The sequence below is a fragment of the Carlito syrichta genome, unplaced genomic scaffold (genome assembly GCF_000164805.1).
Source record: "Carlito syrichta isolate Samal-C Ts95f unplaced genomic scaffold, Tarsius_syrichta-2.0.1 Scaffold304782, whole genome shotgun sequence".
NCBI classification, from domain to species: domain Eukaryota; kingdom Metazoa; phylum Chordata; class Mammalia; order Primates; family Tarsiidae; genus Carlito; species Carlito syrichta.
In genome coordinates, this window is record NW_007248878.1 from 249,725 (window position 1) to 272,251 (window position 22,527).

At 43.6% G+C, this 22,527-nt stretch overlaps 1 protein-coding gene across 1 annotated transcript in view; it reads left to right on the plus strand.

Annotated features, from left to right (window-relative positions):
• The window catches only part of LOC103263278 (probable serine carboxypeptidase CPVL), a gene marked incomplete at its 3' end in the record, with an annotated part of 37,718 nt that overhangs the window by 1,201 nt on the left and 13,990 nt on the right, over positions 1-22,527 (plus strand). The window contains exon 2 of the mRNA XM_008060965.1: positions 9,783-9,901. Coding sequence (XP_008059156.1) covers positions 9,783-9,901 — 119 coding nt within the window. The remainder of the gene's footprint in view (positions 1-9,782; positions 9,902-22,527) is intronic.

The window sequence follows — 22,527 nt, forward strand, 5'->3', positions numbered from 1 at the left end:
TTCGAGACCCGCCTGGGCAGCGAGACCTCATCTCTACAATAAATCAAAAAATATCAGCCGGGCTGAGGTGGAAGGATCGCCGGAGCCCAGCAGGTGGAGGCTGCGGTGGCCAGGAGCAGCCACTGCACTCCAGTATGGGCGACAGAGTGAGACTCCAACTCAAAAAAAAAAAAACTGAGCTGAGCATGGTAGCACGTGCCTGTAGTCCCAGCTACTCGTGAGGTTGAGGTGGAAGGATCACCTGAGCCCAGGAGGTTGAGGCTGCAGTGAACCATGATCGTGCCACTGCACTCCAGCCTGGAAGACAGAGTGAGAACCTGACTCAAAAAAAAAAAACCTGACTCAAAAAAAAAAAAAAAAAAAGAAAAGAAAAGGCAGGTATTCTGAGGAGCTGTCTGAAAAGAGAAGCAGAGAAATGGGTTGGTGACTGGAGGGAGCAGTAGGGTCAGGGAAAGGTTGTAGGACATGATGTTTGTTGATGGAAATAATGGGATGAGGGAAGAGTTGTTGGAGATTACATTTAAGTAGGCTAGAATGGGGTCCGGCGCACAGATGGAGGTGTTCCTTTGGGAGCCTCTAGCTCATCCCTAGTTACAGGTGAGGAGGCAGCATGGGTGCCTGAGGTTGGTGGGCTACTAGATGGGACAGAAACAAATAGAAATTTTAGGGAAATTATCATCTTAAAGATAAAAAATAAATCTGAATACTCCATAAGGAAGTTTAAAATGAAGCAACATTTTTCTTCATGTGAAGTATCTCACAGCCAATAGGATGGCATTACTTTTTAGTTTTTATTTTAAACCAAGACATTCTTGTATTTTAACGGTATGTTTAAGTCTTGTTCATATGTCTTTTTCTGAAATACACTTTAGCTCCAAGTTTCATCATCTCTCCTCTAAGGAAAGATGAGAAACTTTGATAATGTATTCAGTGTATTTTAAAAAGGCCTCATTTTTTACCTCATGTGGAAAAGCCATGGCTGCCCAACTGTATCGACTGATGTCATTAAGATGGGTACCAAGAGGCAAAATATTATGAACCCAAAGCCTCCAAACTGGATCACAAGCACTCCTTTCTGCTTCCTTAATAAGTAGATACTGATGACTTCGATTTATGTTCATTAGCAACAAGTCAAAGCAAACCATTTAATTTAGAGACAAAAAGGAGTTAAACAATCATTATGACCAAATCCTACCAATTCACATATGAGGGCACTGAAGCTCAAATACTTTACAGGACTCACCCCTCAGGATGCAGGTAATAGGGATTGGGTAGGAGAAATGGGTTTAGGATCTATATCTGCTGACTTCTGCTCTGCGATGTGCCTGCTGTAATGTATTTCCCTTTGTTTAAAAAGCTTGTGCTTCTTTTTTTTTTTTTTTTAAGAGTCTCACTCTGTCGCTCAGCCTGGAGTACTACACTGGCATGATCACAGCTACAGCAGCCTTGACCAGCTGGGCTCGAGTGATCCTTCCACCTCAATCTCCCTAGTCGCTGGGACTACAGGCGTGTACCACCACACCTGGTTAATTTTTTTTTTTTAAGTTATTGTAGAGACAAGGTCTCACCAAGTTGCCCAGGCTGATCTAGAACTCCTGGGCTCAGGCAACCCTTTTACCTCAGCCTCCCAAAGTCCTGGGATTATAGGTGTAAGCCACCATACCCGGCCTAAGAAGCTTGTGCTCTTCTGAAGTAACCAGACGCACACACATGAAGCATTTAAGGAATAAGGCAGTGCATACTAAAAATACTAAAATATTAAGTTTGAGGTAAGGGCACTGGAAATTTTTAGAAGGAAGCTATCCCCATTGGTTGACATAATCCAGGAAGAAAATAATAGTATATGAAGTATATCCCGAGTACCTAGCACAGTACCTCTACATAATAAGCACTCAATAATTATTTGTGGAATTTAAGTTGGGATTCTTACCAGGTTCCAGGCATCAGGCTTTATGTCCATTAGCTCATTCAATTCTCAAGCAACCCTAATGAAGAAGGCATAGTTATTGTTCTCATTTTACAGATGAGAAAACTGAGGCACAGATGAATTAAATATGTTGCCCAGGGGCATGAAACTAGTATGTGACAGAGCTGGAACTAAAACCTATACCTGCCAACTCCAGAGCTTGTGGTAAGAATGACTGTGTTATATGACCAGCTCCAGACTTGAGGGTGTTGGGTAAGATTTAGGTCACAAGAGAAAGGTCTGTGCATACTGTGTAAGGGAAACAGCTTACAAAAGGTATTTGGTGAAAGTGAACAAAAGGTACTTGGAGTGCCTGTAACATACATCTAGGAGAACCAAGTAAAAGGAACACAGAGAAATCCATCTGGGAACCTGTCTACATCCTTCCTGCCCCTGGTTTTCTTGCCTGTGAGCAATCCTCAGTCATGGACCTTACCAGTAGCAGAGAAGAAGCCCAAGGGAGGTCATTTTGTCTTCTGTCCGTCTATGCCAGATCTTCCTCTGATGAGTGAGCATGTAAAACCTTAAATCTGTTTGTAATGTCACTTTCTAAAGTTACATTACACAGTCACAATCTTTGAACAGAATTTAAAGTGGCTGATCCGAAATCTGGTACATCTGGGTATTCAAATGTAGTCCTGACAACATAATTAAGGATAATTTTATTCATCCGCTTTGTTGAAAGTTCAGGAAACTCTGGACAGATGGTCAGCCTGCTCCCCTAAATCCCTTTTGTTTATCGAGTCTGTCAAAACCCTAGGAACATGAGTCTTAATATCACAATGGAATGTTTTCGAGATAAACAGTTCACAAAAAGACAAGGGAAATTTTTACTTTTTAAATCCCCAATTAGCTGGCTTAGTTTTATGAAATTGTAATTACAAGTTTACTTTCTCTGCAGCTAGAATGAATCTTTACTTTCTGAAACAAAATGAATGTAAGAGACACATTTTAGCATGTTTATAAACACTGCATTTTTATAAACTTTAAAGAATATTTTGCTATTAGGTCCTAATTTATTATTACCTATGGTCTGCTAATGTCTGTCCACACTGGAATAACTTAAATGTTTGTGACTCTGGTATGTACACTGATTAGCTAGGTCAAGCCCTTTTTTGGTTGAACTCCAACGTTTTTGAAAGTGTTAATATCACAAACACTGGTAACAGCAGTAAATAACGAGGAAATGAGATCACGTCAAAGAAAAACGTTTTCCTTTTTTTTTAACTGTCTTAAACATTTGTATTGTGAGTCATGGTGCCAGAAAGTTAGAAACTCCTACATCTTGGGATTTTGTTTTCCATATTCCATTAATAGATCTGGAAGGGTAGATAGGACTTTCAAAAACATAAAAAATTATTTTAGGATTGTTGTGGTGGCTCATGTCTGTAATCGCATCATGTTGGGAGGCCAAGGTGGGAGTATTGCTTGAGGCCAGAAGTTTGAGCTCTGCCTGGGCAACATAGTAAGATCTTGTCTCTACAAAAATTAAAAATTAGCTCGGGGTGTAGTGGTGCGTGCTTATAGTCCCAACAACTCAAGAGGCTGAGGAGGGAGGATTGCTTGAACCCAGGAGTTTGAGGCTGCAGTAATGTGTGGTTGTGCCACTGCACTGCAGTTTGGGCAACAGAGTGAGACCCCCAACTCAAAAAAAAAAATTATTTTAGTTGAAAGAAACTTTAATTATTTTACTGTGGTTAAGTTAATGAAATTTCAAAATTTGAAGCAGGGCAAAACATCTTTTTATGGGCCAGAAAAACATTCTAAATTTCTTAAGATCGCACTCAACAAGGTCTGCCTTCCTTGGGAGATTTTGTAGAAAAAAGCTAATCCTAGTATACTGTTGGTGGGTGATTGTTTCAGTTCATGCATTTATTCACTTCATTCATCCATTTGTTAACACTCGTTCATTAAAAAGTACTTACTGAATGTTTTTAGTGTGTAAATCAGCATGCTGAATCTCAAGGGGTACAAAGATAAATAAGACAAATCCCCTGCTTTCCAGCAGCTCCTGATGAGGCAGGGAAGGTCTGAAAAGTGCCTCAGTACAAGGTAGCAGAGGAGTCACTTTGGCATCCTCAGGAAGGCAGGGATGAATGAGCACCTGACTCATTGGGAGAGCAGGTCGGGGACCCTGTGCTAGTCTCGGAGAGACAGATTGATTCAATCATCCTCTCCCCTGTTCCATTCCCTCCAGCTCCTTTCTATTATACATTTTCTCTTCTTCTCATTATCCTTTGACCTTTCTCATTTTTCTCTGTCTTCTTTCTCAAATCCTCTCCTGTCCATTTACCTCTCTGTGGCCCACAACCCACTCATTTCCAACCCTCAGTTCTTACTTCTCTAGACTCCTTTTTGGGGGGTGGAGCCATCTCTGTTTTATTTTGAGACATTTAATAGTTTTGCTAAAAATATCACAAAGCATTTTAAAGGCTGCCCAGCCCTAGAGAGTGAAGTAAAGAAGGGGAGAGGAAGGAGAGACTGCTGAAGGGGAGAGTCAGGGTAGGGCCGGTGAACATCCCTTTTCTCAATCACCTCCCTTTTCTTTCTTTTAAGATCCTCCCCCTTCTCTCTTTTATTTGCCTTTTTCCATGGAAGAGGAACAGGCCTCAGTGGGAACAACACGGGAAGAGCTCCAGAGGTTGGATTATACAACCTTCCCTAGGAGAACTGGGCTGAGCCAGAAAAAGGCAGATCTTCTAGGTGTCACTTGAGGTGGCCCATAGGCTAAGTGTAACTATCCCTCCCATTGACGAAGCTCTCATTTTCTGCCCAGTGCCAGGCTAAGGGTTCATATGTGTTTTGTGTGTGTTTGATCTTCACGGAAAGCCTGGAATGGGGGGATCAGTATCCACATTTTGCACAAAAGTAAAGAGGCTTGGAGACAGGGAGCAACTTGCTGGGGGGGGGCCCAGTCTAGTTGGGGTTTTACACCCAGGTCTGTCCAACTAGGAAATCCATGCTCTCCCTATTGTGCTATCCTAACAGGATCTCCGGGAAAATGCCTACTGAGGCCCCTCTGGTGTCCACACCATCTACTGTGCTCCAAGATGCCCCTGCTCCTAATCAAGGGTTTGCATCTCACAGACGACAGAGCTGTGCTTCTTACCTGCCAGCTCCTTTTTATGGATTTTGAATATGGGAACTCTTTGTTCTTGAGGACCCATAGGTAGTCCATCTTTCATAGATGCCAAACTGAAATGCAAGTGAGTGAAATATCTGCTCAGAGGGCACAGGTTTGTCAATAGTAGTACTGGGATTAGCAAAGTTCTAGGAAAAAGGAACTGTGGGGGCTAGATGAGAGTTTTCCCTTCTGGGAGGCACACTGATTTGAAAGGAGGAACTTGTGTTGGGGCAGCAGTGGCAGGAAGTGGTTTTCTTGGGGAGAGACCATCTGAAGCTGCTTTACCAGTACACTCAATATTGTCAAGCTGTCCATCCTACTACCCAAGGCAATCTACAGACTCAGTGTAATCCCTTTCAAACTACCAGTATCAGTTTTCAAAGACCTAGAAAGACAACACAGAAATTCATATAGAAGCAACAACAACAACAAAAAACCTGAATAACTAAAACACTCCTCAGCAAAAAGAACAAGGCCAGAGGCATCACACTCCTACCTCTCAAACTTTACTACAAGACTACAGTAATCAAGACAGCATGGTACTGGTACAAAAATAGACACATAGACCAATAGAACAGGACAGAGAATCCGAAAATAAAACCACAGACCTTCAACCAACTCATCTTCAACAAAGCCAAGAAAAACAAACATTGGGGAAAGAAAGTCATATTTAACAAACGATGCTGGGAAAACTGGCTTACCACATGCAGAAAACCAAAACAGGACCCCTACCTACCACCATATGCGAAAATTTACTCAAAATGGGTCAAAGACCTAAATGTGAAACCTCAAGCTATAAGAATCTTAGAAGAAAACATTAGTCTTTTTTTCTTTGAAAGAGAATTGCCCATGCCAGGCCTTTCTGGTATGACACTTTCACAAGCCCTTTCATTCCTCTCTTCTTTCTCTAATAAACTTTGTTTTAAAAACTTTAAAAAAAAAAAAAGAATCTTAGAAGAAAACATAGGGAACATCCTTCTGGACATCAGAGTAGGCAATGAATTCATGGCCAAGTCCTCAAGAGCAAATGCAACAAAAGCTAAGATTGACAGGTAGGACTTTATTAAGTTAAAAAGTTTTCCACAGCAATAAAAAACCATCAAGAAATTAAAGAGACAATCCACAGAATGGGGGCGGGGGGAATCTTCAAACTATACATCTGTCAGAGTCCTAACACTCAGGATCTATAAGGAACTCAAAAGAATTGACAGAAACGAAAATTAACCCCATTAAAAAGTGGGCAAAGGACATGAACAGTTTTCAAAGGAAGACATCCAAACAGCCAATACACATTTGGAAAAAAAGGCTCAGCTTCACTAATCATCAGAGAAATGCAAATCAAAACTACAATGAGTTACCACCTCACACTGGTCAGGATGATTATCATTAAAAGGCCACAAAAAGACAGGTGTTGGTGAGATTGCGGAGAAAAATTGTAGAGAAAAAGGAACACTTCTACACTGTTGGTGGGAATGTAAGCTAGTTCAACCAAGTAGTGTGGTGTTTTCTCAAAGAACTAAAAATTGAGCTACAATATGATCCAGCAGTCCCACTTCTGGGAATATACCCACAGGAACATAAATCACTCTACAACAGTGCACCCATATGTTCACTGTAGCACTATTCACAGTAGCAAGAACATGAAACTAACCCACATGCCCATCACAAGTGGACTGGATAAGAAAATGTGGTACTTATATACAATGAATACTATGCAGCCATAAAGAAGAACAGAATCATGTCCTTGGCAGCAACATGGGTGCAACTGGAGACCATCACTCTAAGTGAACTATCACAGAAATGAAGAACTGAATATTGCACGTTCTCACTCATAAGTGGGCCCTAAACATTGGGTATGTGAGCACACAGGTGGGAACACCTAACGATGGGAACTATTAGTGGGGAGAGGGAGGGAGAGGGAAATAGGGGGGACACACAACTACCCGTTGAGTATCATGTCCACTACAGGGGAGAGAGGGCTCACTAGAAGCCCAAACCTCACCAGCATGCAATTTACTTATGTAGCAAATCCTCACATGTACCTCACAACTCTAAAATAAAAATAAATAAATAAAAGAGGAACTTGTGACCCCAAAGCAGTGGTATGCTGGGAGAAGTTTAGCAATCAGCTCGTGGGTCAGGACCCTGATTTGTAACACCAATTCCCTTGTGTAAATATTCTCACCATGGCTTATTCTACTGTATCACTGGTGTCACTGAGTGCCAGGCTGGGGAGAGATATTGACAATTAGTACTCCAGAGCCTAAGGGCTCCACCTACCGCTGGAGGTGTCTTTAGTTAATGGCAGGTGCGGGGTCGAGTTTTCTTTTTTATTTTCTTTCTTAATTTTTTTGTAGAGACAAAGTCTTTCTATGTTGCCTAGACTGCTCTTAAACTCCTGGCCTCAAGCAATCCTCCTGCCTTGGTCTCCCAAAGTGCTGGGATTATAGTCGTGAGCCACCACACCTGGTTGAGTTTTCTTACCTACAACCAGTCTCCAACTTAATATGTCTCAGAACTAAGTCGCTTTTCTTTCCTTTTTTTTTTTTTTTGAGTTGGAGTCGCACTCTGTCACCCAGGCTGGAGTGCAGTGGCATGCTCCACCCTACAGATGAGAAATGTGGAGCACAGAGAGTTTAAGTAACTTGCTCAAGGTCACACAGCAAATGGAGTAGAGCAGCAGTCAGGCTGCAGAGTTTATTCCTTTCCAACCCTGCTACTGAGCTTCTCAACTAGAGAATTAGGCAGAAGATGTAGGTGGCAGGAAAGTGGGAAGGGAACTAGTGATCAGGGAGTGAAGGAGGAACAGAAAATACATAGCAGGATGTATGGGGAAGCAGAAGGAGAAGTGCGCCACCATGCCCGGCTAATTTTTCTATTTATTGTAAAGATGAGATTTCACCATGTCGCTCAGGCTGGTCTCGAACCCCTGAGCTCAGACAATCCTCTCACCTCAGCCTCCCAAAATGCTGGGATTATAGGCATGCTTTTCTTGAGTGAATAGTCTATTTTGGGGGCACACTCTTTGTCATCACTAAAGGATTCTTCCCCTTTCCTCAAACCTTCGGCTTCCCCAAACATCCTGCTATGTGTTTTCTGTTTCTCCTCCACTCCCTGATCACTACTTCCCTTCCCATTTTCCTGCCACCTACATCTTCCACCTAACTCTAGTTGAGAAGCTCAGTAGTAGGGTTGGGAAGGAATAAACTCTGCGACATGACTGTTGCTCTACTCCACTTGCTGTGTGACCTTGAGCAAGTTACTTAAACTCTCTGTGCTCCACATTTCTCATCTGTAAGGTGGGACTGATTAGTATACCCCCACATAATGTCAAGCCATTGGTACAGTGACCTTGTAAGTGTCAGACATGAACCATCTATTAGTTCTCTTTAACCCTGGATGTCCTCAGCTGTCCTCTTACTCCTTCCCTGTACCTGTCCCTCTGCTTTCAGAAGACAGCCAGGACCTCTGCCCTCTACAACTGCACCATTGTCCCGTTTGGCTCCCTTTGAGTTGCTGTGAGGTCACCCCCAGGCTCACTGCCTGCCTTTCCCCATCCCCCTCCCCAGCTGCCTTTGTTCCCTGCCATGTGTCAGTTCACTTCCCTAAATGGACATGCCCAGCTTTTTGCCTTCGTGGAAATGAGAGTGTGATGGTGTGGAGGACACAGGCCTCCTTAGGGCTGAGAGCTGCTTGGTGGCCTTGTTCTCTTGCACCCCACCCCTTGAGCGACAGGGAACTTTATCCTACCCCCCTTCCGAGTGGCCCAGTGTGAGAACCTTCAATTACACAAGGTGTGATGAAAGGTGGGGTTTTTTTGTTTTTTGAGTTGGGGTCTCACTCTGTTGCCCAGGCTGCAGTGCAGTGGCATGATGCTGGCTCACTGCAGCCTGGACTTCCTGACTCAGGCGATCCTTCCCTCTTAGCCTCCTGAGTAGCTGGGACTACAGATCCATGCCACCACACCCAGCTTATTTTTAAAATTTCTTATAGAGATGAGTTCCCGCTATGTTGCCTAGGCTGGTCTTGAACTCTTAGCTTCAAGCAATCCTCCCACCTTGAGCATGAGCTACCACGCCCGACCTAATGTTCTTTTCTTCTTTTTTTTTTTTTTTTGAGTTGGAGTCTCACTCTTTGTCTGCCATGCTGGAGTGCGGTGGCATGCTCATGGCCACCATAGCCTCGACCTGCTGGGCTCAGGCGATCCTTCCACCTCAGCCTTCCAAGTAGCTGAACTATAGATGCACACCACCACACCCAGCTAGTTTTTGTGATTTACTATAGAGACAAGGTTTCAACAAGTGGCCCAGACTGGTCTCGAACCCCGGGCTCAGGCAGTCCTCTCACCTCAGCCTCCCAAAGTGCTGGGATTACAGGTTGAGCCACCCCGCCTGGCCTCTTTTCTTCTTTAAAAAAAAAAATTGATGGCAGCTTATAAAAGACATTGGGGAACTTTTCCCCAAAAGGCTCAAACATTTCACTTGTCCTTGACTAAACTGTGCATGTGAAATAAGTGAGATTGGCAGGGGCAGGCTTGAATTTGCTGTAGTAAGTACCTCTGCTTCTCCTATCAATTTCCTTGCTGCTTCTCTGATCCCACCATCCCAGATCTGGGAGAAGCCACACCAAGACTGAGATGGCTCACAGGATACTTTTCTCTAATCCTTGGGTAAATTCTTTTTTCCCCACTAGGGAAAGAACTGAGTTTGGTCAGCCCTCTCCCAGGACTGAGCATGAAGAGCTATGCCGGCTACATCACCGTGAATGAGAGTTACAACAGCAACCTCTTCTTCTGGTTCTTCCCGGCTCAGGTAGGCCTGCGGAGGCACCAAGGAGAAAGCCCAATGCTCAAGAGCTGGCCATGCCACCCGGCGTAGGAATGGAAGCCTACACTGCTGGTTTAAAAAAAATCTACAAGATCTAAAAACCTAAAAATAAGTGGCAGCGACTCTGCGTAGTGTTCCTGTTTACAGGCAGGAAACAAATGTTTGTAGAGGGTGTCATGGCAGGGGCTGTCTAACTTTTACATCTCTTGCAGTCTTGTTTGGAATATTAATACTACCAGCTTCTTCCTGCCACTGTCTTCTTCCTATCTTTTTGTTGTTGTTTTGTTCTAAAAATACTTGTATCATGGATGGGGGTGGGGAGCACTGAGGAGCATAAGGAGTGGGGAAATTCCTGGAGTTACAGGTCATGCATGTCTAAGCGTATATACATCAAGTCAGCCATGGTCTCCCGAGGCTGCCCTGTCTATGGGCTCCTTTGGGTACTCAGTACCCAGTTATTGAACATAAACTGTGCTAAGGAGACACAAGAAAGAAAACTGAGCTCAGACCCTGTGAGTCCTTGGAAGAAACATGGGAAGAGGTGGGTGACAATCCCCTGGAAGAGCTAATCGTCACCTTCTCAGGACCCTGTAGACAGAAACATTTATGTCTTTATACTTTACAGTATTACTTAGTTTGCTTCCACATCACATGTTTCTTCTACCTGAACAAGACACTTTGAGCTTAGGGGCACCATTGGGAGTACTGGTAGAAATGCTGAAATGCATAAACAAATCTTCTCTCACCACAGAGCCATTCTCTATTTTTATTCTCCAAATTGGATTTGCTTTAGAAGCCAGAGAAAGCAAAGAAAAAGCTATCCCTATGGAGGGTGGTATTTATATTTGCATGTGATTTGCATATAGCTGTGTTGCATATATAATAACTGGGTAAATTGCTTAACCCAGGGTGGTTTTCCAGTTAAAGTGTTTCTATTGGTACTGTTGTTTTCTTGGCCTCTCAGTCCTGCTTTCCCAACTGCATGATCTCTGTCATAGTTCACCCCAAAGCAGTCTGTTGTGGGGTGGGGGTGGAGCATTGTGAAATGGTAAAGAATTCCAGGTACTTCTTGGTTGGGCTCATAGCAATCTGCAGCCTATCACTGCCTCTGGAAGGCTTTCCTGGACCCTGGAGAGAGTTTCTTATTTCTTCCCTGGTGTTAACATTGAATGAGGCAAGCAAGGTGCCTAGAGCACAGAATGTAAGGGGACACTCACCCTACAAGTGCAATGTCAGGGTGAATGCCCTCCTGCTGGTGCCTCTCACCAGTAAAACCCAACCAGAACCCAGAGAATGAGGGAGTCTGGTGGCCCAGCCCATAGAAGTCAGGACAAAGAACAGAGTGTAGAGGGTGGCTAATGGACCTTCAGAAACAAACAGGAAAGTAACCAGCGCAACCGAATTAAGGAGACTTGATATAAATTAGGTCTAGAAATATGACCTCATTCTAACAGGCAGAAAATTTGCCTGTGTTCATAGAAGTCTCTTAAACTCTACGCCTTTCAGAAACCATTCTGTACATGTGCATTTTTATATATCCTATCTATCAATGTCATTGAATACAGTCATTTACCATTAACTTCTTTGTATTAGTTTTCCTGCTATGTTGCCCAGGCTGGCTTTGAACTCCTGTGCTCAAGTAACTCTCCCACTTCGGCCTCCCAAAGTGCTGAGATTATGGCCATGATTATAGCCACCGTGTCCAGCCTGATTTTCTTTTCCTCTTTAAAAACAAAAAAACTTATTAGAGCACATGATAGATATTTGGGGACCCTCCTCCCAAAATTGCCACAAACTTAGAGTCTTAAAACAACACACACTTTATTATTTGTGTTCTGTAGGTCAGATGCCAGACACAGGTCTCACTGGGCTAACATCAAGGTGTCGGCAGGGCTGTGGTCCTTCTGGAGGCCTTAAGGGAGAATCTGGTTTTTTGCTTCTTTCAATTTCTAGAGGGAGCCCGAATTCCTTGGCTCATAGCCCCTTCCTCCCTCTTCAAAACCTGCAAAGGCAGAATGAGCCCTTCTCACACTGTATCCTTCTGGTGATCTCTGTCATCAGGTTGCCTTCTCTGACTCTTGTCTTCTGTCTCCTTCTAAAAGGACCTTTGTGATGATGGATAATCCAGGATAATCTCCCCATGTTAAAACCAAATGATTAGCAGCCTTTATTCTCCTTTGGCCTATAACCGAGCATATTCATAGGTTCGGGGAATTAGGACACAAATATCTTGGGGGAGCTCTTATTCTGCACAAAATGGATACTTGGAAATTTGCCTAGGTTAGTGATTCTCAAGATGCTCTCTCTCCATGATTCTCACATTTTATTGTATATAAGAATTATCTCTGACTTGTCCTAGAGATTCTGACCTGTAAATTGGGAGAGGCCAGTGAGTTGCAGAATTACCAGGGGATCAGCTTTGTGAAACCATCACTTCAGCCTACGTGCCACTGCTCAAAGCTCTTGGTCTCAAAATGAGCTTATACTCTTTTTTACCAGAAAGAAACGCCCAAAGCAGCCAAACAAGATGGAGGTGGTATGTTGTTCCATGTTGAGGGGTAGACTGGAAAGAGAAAGAGGCAGTCTGTGGAGGTCTGCTTTCCTAGCCTGCTTGGTATTCCTCTAAGACCTGTTGAGACTCGGGCTCCTCCCCCATCTCCCTCTTCCCCTCTCCTTCCCCTTCCCACTCTAGCCAGATAAATCTGATTCCTTGCTTTCTCTTCTGCTTTGTTACCTGTTTATGACACCAGTAAGTTCCTCATGGCCTTCTGAATGTTGAATCTTTCTTAGTAATGACACAGTTTTGTACAAACAGAAATTAGTGGAGAGAGAAGTGATCAAAACAAAAACCCTGTTTCTCTTTTCTGAGGTTGTCTCTGAGCAGATGAACAGCTATGTCTAGAATGCAGGTGATGCGTTGGGACTATAGTGCTGTTTAGGGGAAGGGCTTTGGGTTCTGCACACTCTACCTATTGCCAGACTGAGGTCTGAAATCCCCCTGCACTAAACAATAGTTAGGCTCTTGGGATTGTGTTTGGCTTTTGATGTTTGTTCCCCGCCCCCCAATTAAATGAGAACCTAGCTGTGAGGCCCCAAGCAGATTATGGTCTTTTGGGTCCAGTCCCAAAATGATCCCAAAAGACACAAACATGAGGCTGTCACCACAGGAAAGCAAGTCCTGTTCCAAGTGACAGACTAGGCTTCAGGGGAGAGAGGGACAGAGAGGATGAGCGGGTACCCACGGGGGGAGTTACCACACTGCGGCCAGGAGAGATTGTTCCAAGACCTCTTACCTGGAAGCCCATGTGCAGAGCCTGATATCGGAGGCTTCCGGCTGTAAATTATGGAAGGACTCCAGTTTGGGTGAAGGAGATAAAGTAAGTGACAAGGAGAAGTAGTAGACACAAGATGAGGGCAAGTCCCTTTCATTTGGCAGAAATATGAGTTTGCTGCCTGTCGCAGGGAAGCAGCTGATATTGTCATCCGGAGAGAAATGACCCTTTTACAAAGCTGAAGGTAAAGAAAATAGGAGGTCCAGGAAGGATGCCACACTTGTAATATCCTCCGAGTATTTTTGGGGATGCTGTTTCTCAAATTAGTTCTGTTTTCCTGTTATTTCTGTGAAACTCCCTTGTTATTGTATACACATCAGTGCATAATGAATTCCAGAAACTGGCGTGTAGTGGGAATGCAATGTGCAGGAGAAAGGAGTAGGTATTTTTGCATGGGATAAAAAGTATAATGAGGCCAGGCGCGGCGGCTCAAGCCTGTAATCCCAACACTTTGGGAGGCTGAGGTGAGGGAATTGCCTGAGGCCAGGGGTTTGAAACCAACCTGGGCAACTTGGCAGAACCTCATCACTACAATAAATCAAAAATAAGCTGGGCTTGGTAGCGTGCCCCTATTGTTCCGGCTACTTGGAAGGCTGAGGCAGAAGGATCGCCTGAGACCAACAGGTTGACGCTGGGATGGCTGTGAATGTACCACTGCACTCCAGCCTGGGTGATGGAGTGATACTCCAACTCAAAAAAAGAAAAGTTTAATGAAGTCAACAAAAATGCAGCAATTATAAGTCATTGTTAATTGAACATTAACTATGTGCTCAGCACTGTACATTTTCTTCTTTCTCCTCTTTCTCTTCCTCCTTTTTTTCCTCCTCTCTTCTTTCTCCTCCTCCTCCTTCTTCTTCGTAGAAATGAGAGCTCACTATATTGCCTAGGCTAGTCTCAAACTTTTGGGTTCAAGCAATTCTCCTGCCTTCCAAAGTGCTGAGATTACAGGTGTGAGCCACCGCACCTGGCCCATTTTCTTCTTTAATCCTTACAAGAACCTCAGGAGGAAGAAATTATTATCCTCATTTTACAGATAAAGAGGATGACAGAGATTAAATAATCAGTCCCAAGTTACTCAACTAGAAATTGGCAGAACTGGAATTTAAAACTAGGCCTCTGATTTAGAAATCTTGGCTCTTGACCATCATGTGTTAGATACCAAGAAAAGTAATCAAGGAAGGTACCCGAATACAGTGGTGAAAAATATAGCCACTTGAGTTAGTCAGGCTTGGACAGAAATCTTGACTCCACTACTTATGTCAAATGTGACCTTGGACACATTTCTGGGTGTCTCTGAGCTTTGGTGTCCTTGTTTTAAAACGGGGATCAAAATATCTACTTGGCAATGGTTTTGAGACAGAAGTAGCAATACAGTATTGCTGTTAGAGTGGTGCCTTACGTAGTAAGTATAGTTGCTATTGATATGGTTTCTTTATTATTATTATTACTTTTTCTCTTATTAACACAAATAATGTAGAGAACTAAACCAGTCACAATTTAGGAAGTTAAAGAGATAGCAAATAGAGGGAAAATTAAGGAACTAAATGCCAGCCAATAATGCGGATTAATTGCTACTAGGTCAGAAAATTACTAAATGAAATCGGGATGTTTCATATTTAAGAAGATAAAAATACATGTAGATTATTTCTAAAATCAGCATCCTTCTCATAGGAAAAAGATTTATAGCATTTGACTTGTCTTAAAGATATAAGAACATAGATCATTTTCTGGACCCATTTAGTCAAAATCTGCAGGTTACTTACCTCCTCAAATACCATAGATCCCAAACCTGAGGCATTTCTAATCAGGCCTAGGCCCTATTACTGAGGACCACCCCCTTGGTTTTCGAGCTAAGAGAATGCCCTGGATTCCTGGAATTTGAGTATCTGGTGTCTGTGAAAAGTCAATATCATCCTGAAGAGGCAGCAGGGTCAGGGCAGGGAGGAGTCATGCTGGCCACCTGGGGCAACATAGGAGGGCACATCTCAGGATCCTGAGCCTGGACCCTGCTTAATCAGACACCGGGACAATCAACGCAATAAAGTCAACGGTCCAGTGAAGAGGAATTGAACCACTCTGATGCTCTTGCTACAAAACAGAAGGCGTTCTCTCTGGCAGTAGAAGAACAAGTCCCAAAAGGCACCTGGCAGTGGCAGGACCGCCTATTCTGAGGGGGAAGGTGCAAAATCAGGCCCACTGAACCTTCTCATGGAACCTCATCTGCACGTCTGAACAGAGTCCAAGTGGCAGAGGACAGGGATCCCCAAACGTGCTACTGCTTGTCAGAAATACCTGGGAGGCTTTAAAACTGTGATAGATTTCCCAGCTTGTCGACCAGCCTCACCTGGCAGAGATTTTTTTTCACTCCCCTAAATCAGGGTCTCACCTCCAGGCTGGAGTGCAGTAGCATGATCATAGCTCACTGCAACCGTGGGCTCAGGCTATCCTTCTGCCTCAGCCTCCAGAGCAGTTGGGCCTATAGGCATGTGCCACTGTGCGTGGCTAATTTTTTTATTTTTTATTTTTAAAGAGACAATGTCTCTGTTGCCCAGGCTGGTTTCGAACTCCTGGGCTCAAGCAGTCCTCCCACCTCGAATTCTCAAGTTGCTGGGAATACAGGTGTGAGCTGCTGTGCCTGGCCGGAGATTCAGATTCTGTAGATCAGGAGAGGGTCCAAGGATCAGTACTTCTCATAAGTTCTACAGTGATCTCAATGCAGCTAGTCAATGGGCTTGGACTTGGAAAAAGAAGACTAGTGGTCAGGATGCAGGCTTTCAGATTCCAATTTTGCAATTCCTGGCCATATAACTTGGAAGAGGGCACTCATCCTCTCCGGGTCTCTGTTTCCTCATATAGAAATAAAGACAGCAAACCTAGTTGATTGCTAACGTCCCCACCCAGGGTAGCATCCTATGATTCTACAGTTTCAGTCAGTTTGCCTATAAGAGATGAGCAGAGGAAGGGAGGGTTTTCTCTGTAGCCTTTAGCCAGCACCAACCCTGGAAGAGGTACATCTAGCCCCAATCAAGCCTTCAGATGACTGCAGCCCTGATGATTTCTTGACTGCAACTTCATGAAAGACCTTAAGTCAGAACTGCCCAGCTAGATACTCTTGAATTTCTGATTCACAGAAATCCCAACAGGTAATACATTATTGTTGTTGTCTTAGTCATTGAGTTTTGGAGCACTGGATAATGAATACAGCGTCTTGTCTTGTATTTTGGGGCTGTGGCTGTGAGATCTTGTGACAACTAGCATATACTTCCTCATCTGGGGGGAAGGATGGGACTACCATGCCAGCTGTTTTTTTTATTTTTTTTTATCTTTTGCCTCTCTGCTCTCATCTTACCCCCATTTCCTGGCTCTGCACTGATAGAGCTCTAAGCATTTCTTCTATACAGTGATCACGATATTAAGCTTTGCCAGTAGAGGGTGCTGGAGGGACACTGCAGGGGGAAGTTGGCTTTTCTTCCTGTTCCTGTGTACTGTCTTTAGCCTTTTCTTGGCCACGCTGCCCAATCAGTCAGCAGTGAATGTGTGGGGACATCCAGTGGCATTGTGCCTTAGCTGTGTGCCCAGACCACCAAGACCCTTAGCAAGATGATTGCCCTGGCTCTGTGCAGGTGATCACTTGGTTGTGGTCCTCCCAATATGGACACCATACATTCTATGCCTTGCCAGTGGACAGGCTCCCAACCGCCCTACTCTCTCTGCAGCCCTCTCACCAGCCTTGGCCATAGGCACCCCGAAAGGTTGTTTCCCTAGCCCTCCTGCAGTAAACGCCACACACCCCAGGTTGTGTGCCACTCTTCAGACCAGCAGGCTCCCAACATCCTGACTCGTTCTGCCCATCTGCCAGCCACAGTCACCTGTTGCTGGAAAGCTTTCCTGCTTACCCAAGGATTATAGGCTGGCTTTGGGCCAGGCAACTCAGTAAACCTCTCAGCTGCCCAGTGAGTTGCAACCATACCTTCTCCAAGAAGATCTGGCCCACAGCCTCAGGAAGGGCCCCAACCCCACCTTATGGGTTTGTCCATCCATGGGCACTCTCCCAGGGTAGTCTTTAGAGTTCTCTTTATATATTTATGGTCAATCCTCAGTTATGATTAATACTTTGATATATTGAAATTCACCTGTTCCTTGGTTGGTCCAGGAAGCTTACTCAGCATGATGGTCTTTGGCCAACACAGAGGATGTGGCTCAAGGGAGAGCAGGTCCCTTTGGTGTTCTTCCTTACTTTTGCCTAGGGGTGTCTATGACATCTGTGGCTGACCGGGGCCATAGTAAACACTGAAACTTGTAATAGAGTTAAAGGTAAATGATTCCAGGTAGAAACAATAATTAACTAAAAACTTAAAATAACTGTGAACCTTAACTGATATAGCTAACCATTCTAAATCCCTTTCCTGCTAGGAAACACTCTCCTGCTCACAGACACCAAGGGCTGGAAGTGCAGTCTGGCCGAAGGTGCCAGAGCAGTCATTGCTTCTGTCTCAGCCCTGTTCCATCTGAAACCACAGGATCATGCCTCTGTGTTTCATTCTTCTCTCCTGGTGGATCAACATGCGTGGGTTCTCCAGGAACTCGGTCAAGTATAGCCAACATACAGTATCCAAGCTAACCTGTCCTTGCATCATGCAATCAATAAGCACCTGTGATTGGCCCTGTTCGGATCAGATGCTCTTTCTTGGTCCAAACAGCAAAAACTGAGGCTGCTGGCTCAGGTGATATAAACACAGCAAATAGGCCCTCTTCGTGGATGAAGGGAAGGCCAGATCTTAGAGAAGAGACTATGGGCCAGACAGATTTCTTAAAATATGTCTAGCACAGGTGGCTATAAATCCATTGGCAATGCAGCAAAGATTTGGAGATCACAAACAGTTGTCTTCTTCAAACTTGTGTGTCTTCACTTTGTCCTGTACTAAATGACACCGGGGATCTGGACAAATAGAGAGTATATGAGACAGACAAGAAAGAAGTAGCTAAAAATTATAAGATTACTCCATCCATAGGTATATTTTAACTCTGCAGAAACCTCTGGTGCTCCATTCTCTTTGGGAAATGAACATTTAACATGGAGAAGAAGGTAACTAACTTTGGCATCAAGAAGGGAAAATAAGGTCTTTTCTCCAACCCAACCTCCAATGCCCCACCTCCTTACTCCTTCTAAAGTATGACTTTTTGGCAAGAGGCATAGAGAAGCCATAACTAACTCATGAAGGAATGAGAGCCAAGAAGAAAAGTTAGGAAGAAGAAAAAGAGAAGGCTCTCTTTTTAGGACCATGGTGGGGTGTAAGCTGGCTCAAATTAATGAGACAAGTCAAAGCTTGATGAGTGTCAGTGGAAGGGAGGCTTGGGATGGATGTAAGAGGGTCTCAGGACAGAAACAAAAATCAAAAGAACAAATTTTCCATATGTTGGAGCAGTGGCAACCATCATAGTAAAGGAAGATTTAGTGAGTGGTCAACACTAACCACTGTAAGTAAGATTCCTTTCAAAACCACAGAAAGTCTTTAGCAAGTTGTGTGTGTTGGGAGTGTGCATGTAGAATTAAAATGCTATTAGTACCTATTTAACTATTCCAGTCACAAACCTAATTGCTTTAAATAAAAAAACTCTGCCTTGATTAACACCATTAGTGTAGCAGTTGAAGTATTAGCTGAACTGGGATCTGCATGGCAAAATGGGAGTCCATTTAAACATACTTGTGGGAATTTAAAGACATTTACTTGGGGCACTAATGACTTCAATTAAGGTAGAGCACATTACTTAAACCAAGCAAATGATCAGCCTCTGCATATAGAAGTGTAAAGAGGGCTTTAATTAATTTACTAATTGCATTCTCATCTTAAGCAAAACCATTGATTTGGATCTGTTAGTGCTTTGGCTGCTGTATCCTCCTACCAAGCATGGTATTGAGAGGAAAGAGGTGGCCAGAGGTATGGACTCAGCCTCGAAGACTGGCAGGTGCCTGTCTACTTTAAGTGACGTCCTGGTTCAAAACGTTGCCCTAACACTTGTTGAGAGACACTCCAGGAAAGTCCTGTGTATAAATATAGCCAAGAGACTTGAGAGTTCTGTTCGGCAAGTCTTTAGAACTGCACCGTCCAACATATTAAACTTATTTTTTCAGCAATATGTGTATGCCCTGAGCAGACTGGCTCCTTCCTTTCTGTCTCTCTCTCTCTCTCTCTCTCTCTCTCTCTCTTTCTCTCGCTCCCATGCAGAGGGAGCAGGGAGGTGGGGTGGGGGCTATGGTCTGATGGAGGATGAGTGTAAGAAGGAAGACTCAGCAACAGTGATGCTCTCCAGGGAGGGCATATCCAGAGAGCAAGAATGCAGATGGGATTTCGTACTAGTTTAGTTTCAATGACTTTCGCTTACTTCGAATGACAATCTGCTAAATAGATCTTTTTCACCATCATTGTGAATAAGCAATGGAATGAAGTGACGTGAGAAATTGTGGAATTTTCTTCTGTAGAGATCCTGACAGAAAAACTGCCTTCTTCTGGGCTGTTCATTCGGAACAAACCCTGAGGAAAGAGTGGCTAAGTTCATGAACTGGCCACCAGGAGTCGCCAGAAGAATTCAAAGGGGTTCTAAAGCAAAGCAATAGTTGCTAACTTGTTTTCCAATAAAGGGTCCAGCTTTGCGGGACCTGCGTGCTCATCCTCTTCTGTTGCTAGGGAGACTTTTCACTTAAATATTTAGGATTCTTTTGTCCTTTCTTTAATAATTAGAATTTGTTGTCCCTTTATTTATTTATTTTCTTGAGTCGGAGTCTCCCTCTGTCACCCAGGCTGGAGTGCAGCAGCATGATCACAGCTCACTGCAGCCTCGGCCTCCTGGGTTCAGATAAACCTCCCTTTTCAGTCTCCTGAGCTGGTGACTACAGGCACGTGCCACCACACCTGGGTTATTTTGATTTGTTGTAAAGATGAGGCCTCACTATGTTGCCCAGGCTGGTCTCTAAGTACTGAACTCAAGTAATCCTCCCATCTCAGCCTCCCAAAATGCTGGGATTATAGGCATGAGCCACCCTGCCTGGCACTGTCCCTTCTTTTTGATGATGAGTTCTTGCTACAGTATTCTGACCTATAAGTTATTAGTCGAGACTGTATTTTCTTCTCAAATATTAATTAAGTTATTAATTATCAGTAGATTACTCATTTTTCAGGTCTCAGCTCCAATGTTACTCTATCACCAGAGGCCTTCTCTGAGTAGTCAATCTATTTCATAGCTCTTACTTACTTAGTTATTTGTGTATAACCTGTCTTTCCACATCACCAGAAAAATAATTTTTTTAACTCAAAGTCTTACTCTGTCACCCAGACTGGAGTGCAGTGGCATGCTCATGGCTACCACAGTCTCAACCTCTGGACTTAGGTGATCCTTCCACCTCAGCCTTCCAAGTAGCTGCAACTACTGGGGTGCACCATCATGCCTGGTTAATTTTTTTTTTTTTGAGTTGAAGTCTTACTCTGTCGCCCAGGCTGGAGTGCAGTGGCATGCTCACGGCCACGGCAGCCTGGATCTGCTGGGCACAGGCAATCCTTCTGCCTCAGCCTTCCAAGTAGCTGGAGCCACAGGCTCGTGCCACTATGCTGGCTAATTTTTTTAATTTATTGTAGAGACGTGCCATCATCTGACTGAATAGTATGATATTCTATAATTTCCAATAATGCATTAATTCATTTAACATGTAACACTGACTATGTGCAGCCATTGTCTAGTGCTGTGGACACAGACCAGCTCCTACCATAGACAGGCAAAATACTTAGTGGTTAAGAGCACTCGCCATGTTGCTCATGCTGGTCTTGAACTTCTGAACTCAGGCAATTCTCTCACCTCTGCCTCCCAAAGTGCTGGGATTACAGACTTGAGACACCACACCCAACTCTGGCTAATTTTTAAATTTATTGTAGAGATGCAGTCCTGCCAAGTTGCCCAGGCTGGTCTCGAATCCCTGGGCTCAGGCAATCTTCTCTCCTCTGCCTCCCAAAATGCTGGGATTACAGGCATGAGCCACCATGCCCAGCCAGAGCTAATACTTAAATAGAGTTACCAGGCACTGTTTTAAGTATTGTGCATATATCAACTCTTTAAATCTACAGAAAAACCTTATGAGATAGACATCACTATTTTCTGTATTTCCAAGCAAAGAACACAAACACAGAGGAGTTAAGTAACTTGCTCCAAAACACACAGCTATAGAATAGCAGAGTTGGAATTCCAATCTTGGCAGTCTGGCTCCAGAATCCATGCTCTTAACCACTAAGTATTTTGCCTGTCTATGGGTAGGAGCTGGTCTGTGTCCACAGCACTAGACAGTGGCTGCACGTAGTCAGTGTTACATGTTAAATGAATTAATGCATTATGGGAAATTCATAGAGTATCATGCTATTCAGCCAGATGATGGCATGCACTAACATGAAGAGATATCCACAGCATGTTGTTAAGTAAATAGAGGAAATATAGAGTACCATGTATAGTCTGGATCTATTATTATTATTATTTTGAATCGGAATCTCACTCTGTCTTCCAGGGTGGAGTGCAGTGGCATGCTCACAGCACGCTCACAGCCACCACAGTCTCAACCTTCTGGGCTCAGGCAATCCTTCTGCCTCAGCCTTCCAAGTAGCTGGAACTACAGGTGTGTGCCACCACGTCCGGCTAATTTATTTATTTATTTATTTATTTATTTATTGTAGAGACGAGGTCTCGCCAAGTTGACAAGACTGGTCTCAAACCCATGGGCTCAGGCAATCCTTTCACCTCGGCCTCCCAAAGTGCTGGGATTATATGTGTGAGCCACGGCACCCTGCCAGAATCTATTTTTTAAAAAGTATTTATAATATATAGCATATATACGAGCTACAAGACAATGATGTGTGGGAAGGGAATACATAGAGAAAAATCTGGAAGGGTAAACATAAGCAGCTCCATGACCATCTCTAGGGACTTTGAAATTGTGGGGAAAGAAGGATTTTTTTAAAATACCCTCACTGGAAAAATTTTTTTTAGTTAAGAATAACTGCTTTTTTATAATACAAAAAAGTTTTAAGAAAAATGTTAAAGCTTTTGAAAAAAATAAATGCACTGATTATTTTCTTTCTCTCTTGAATTATAACTTTCTCTCTTGAATTATAACTTTCTCTCTTGAATTATAACTTCACTATGATAAATATTTTCAAAGTCCTGAATTGTGTAATACTGTAAATGAATTAAGGCGGTCATTTCTTACTTCCTTTGGTCTTGAGTTTAGCAATGTGGTTTCAT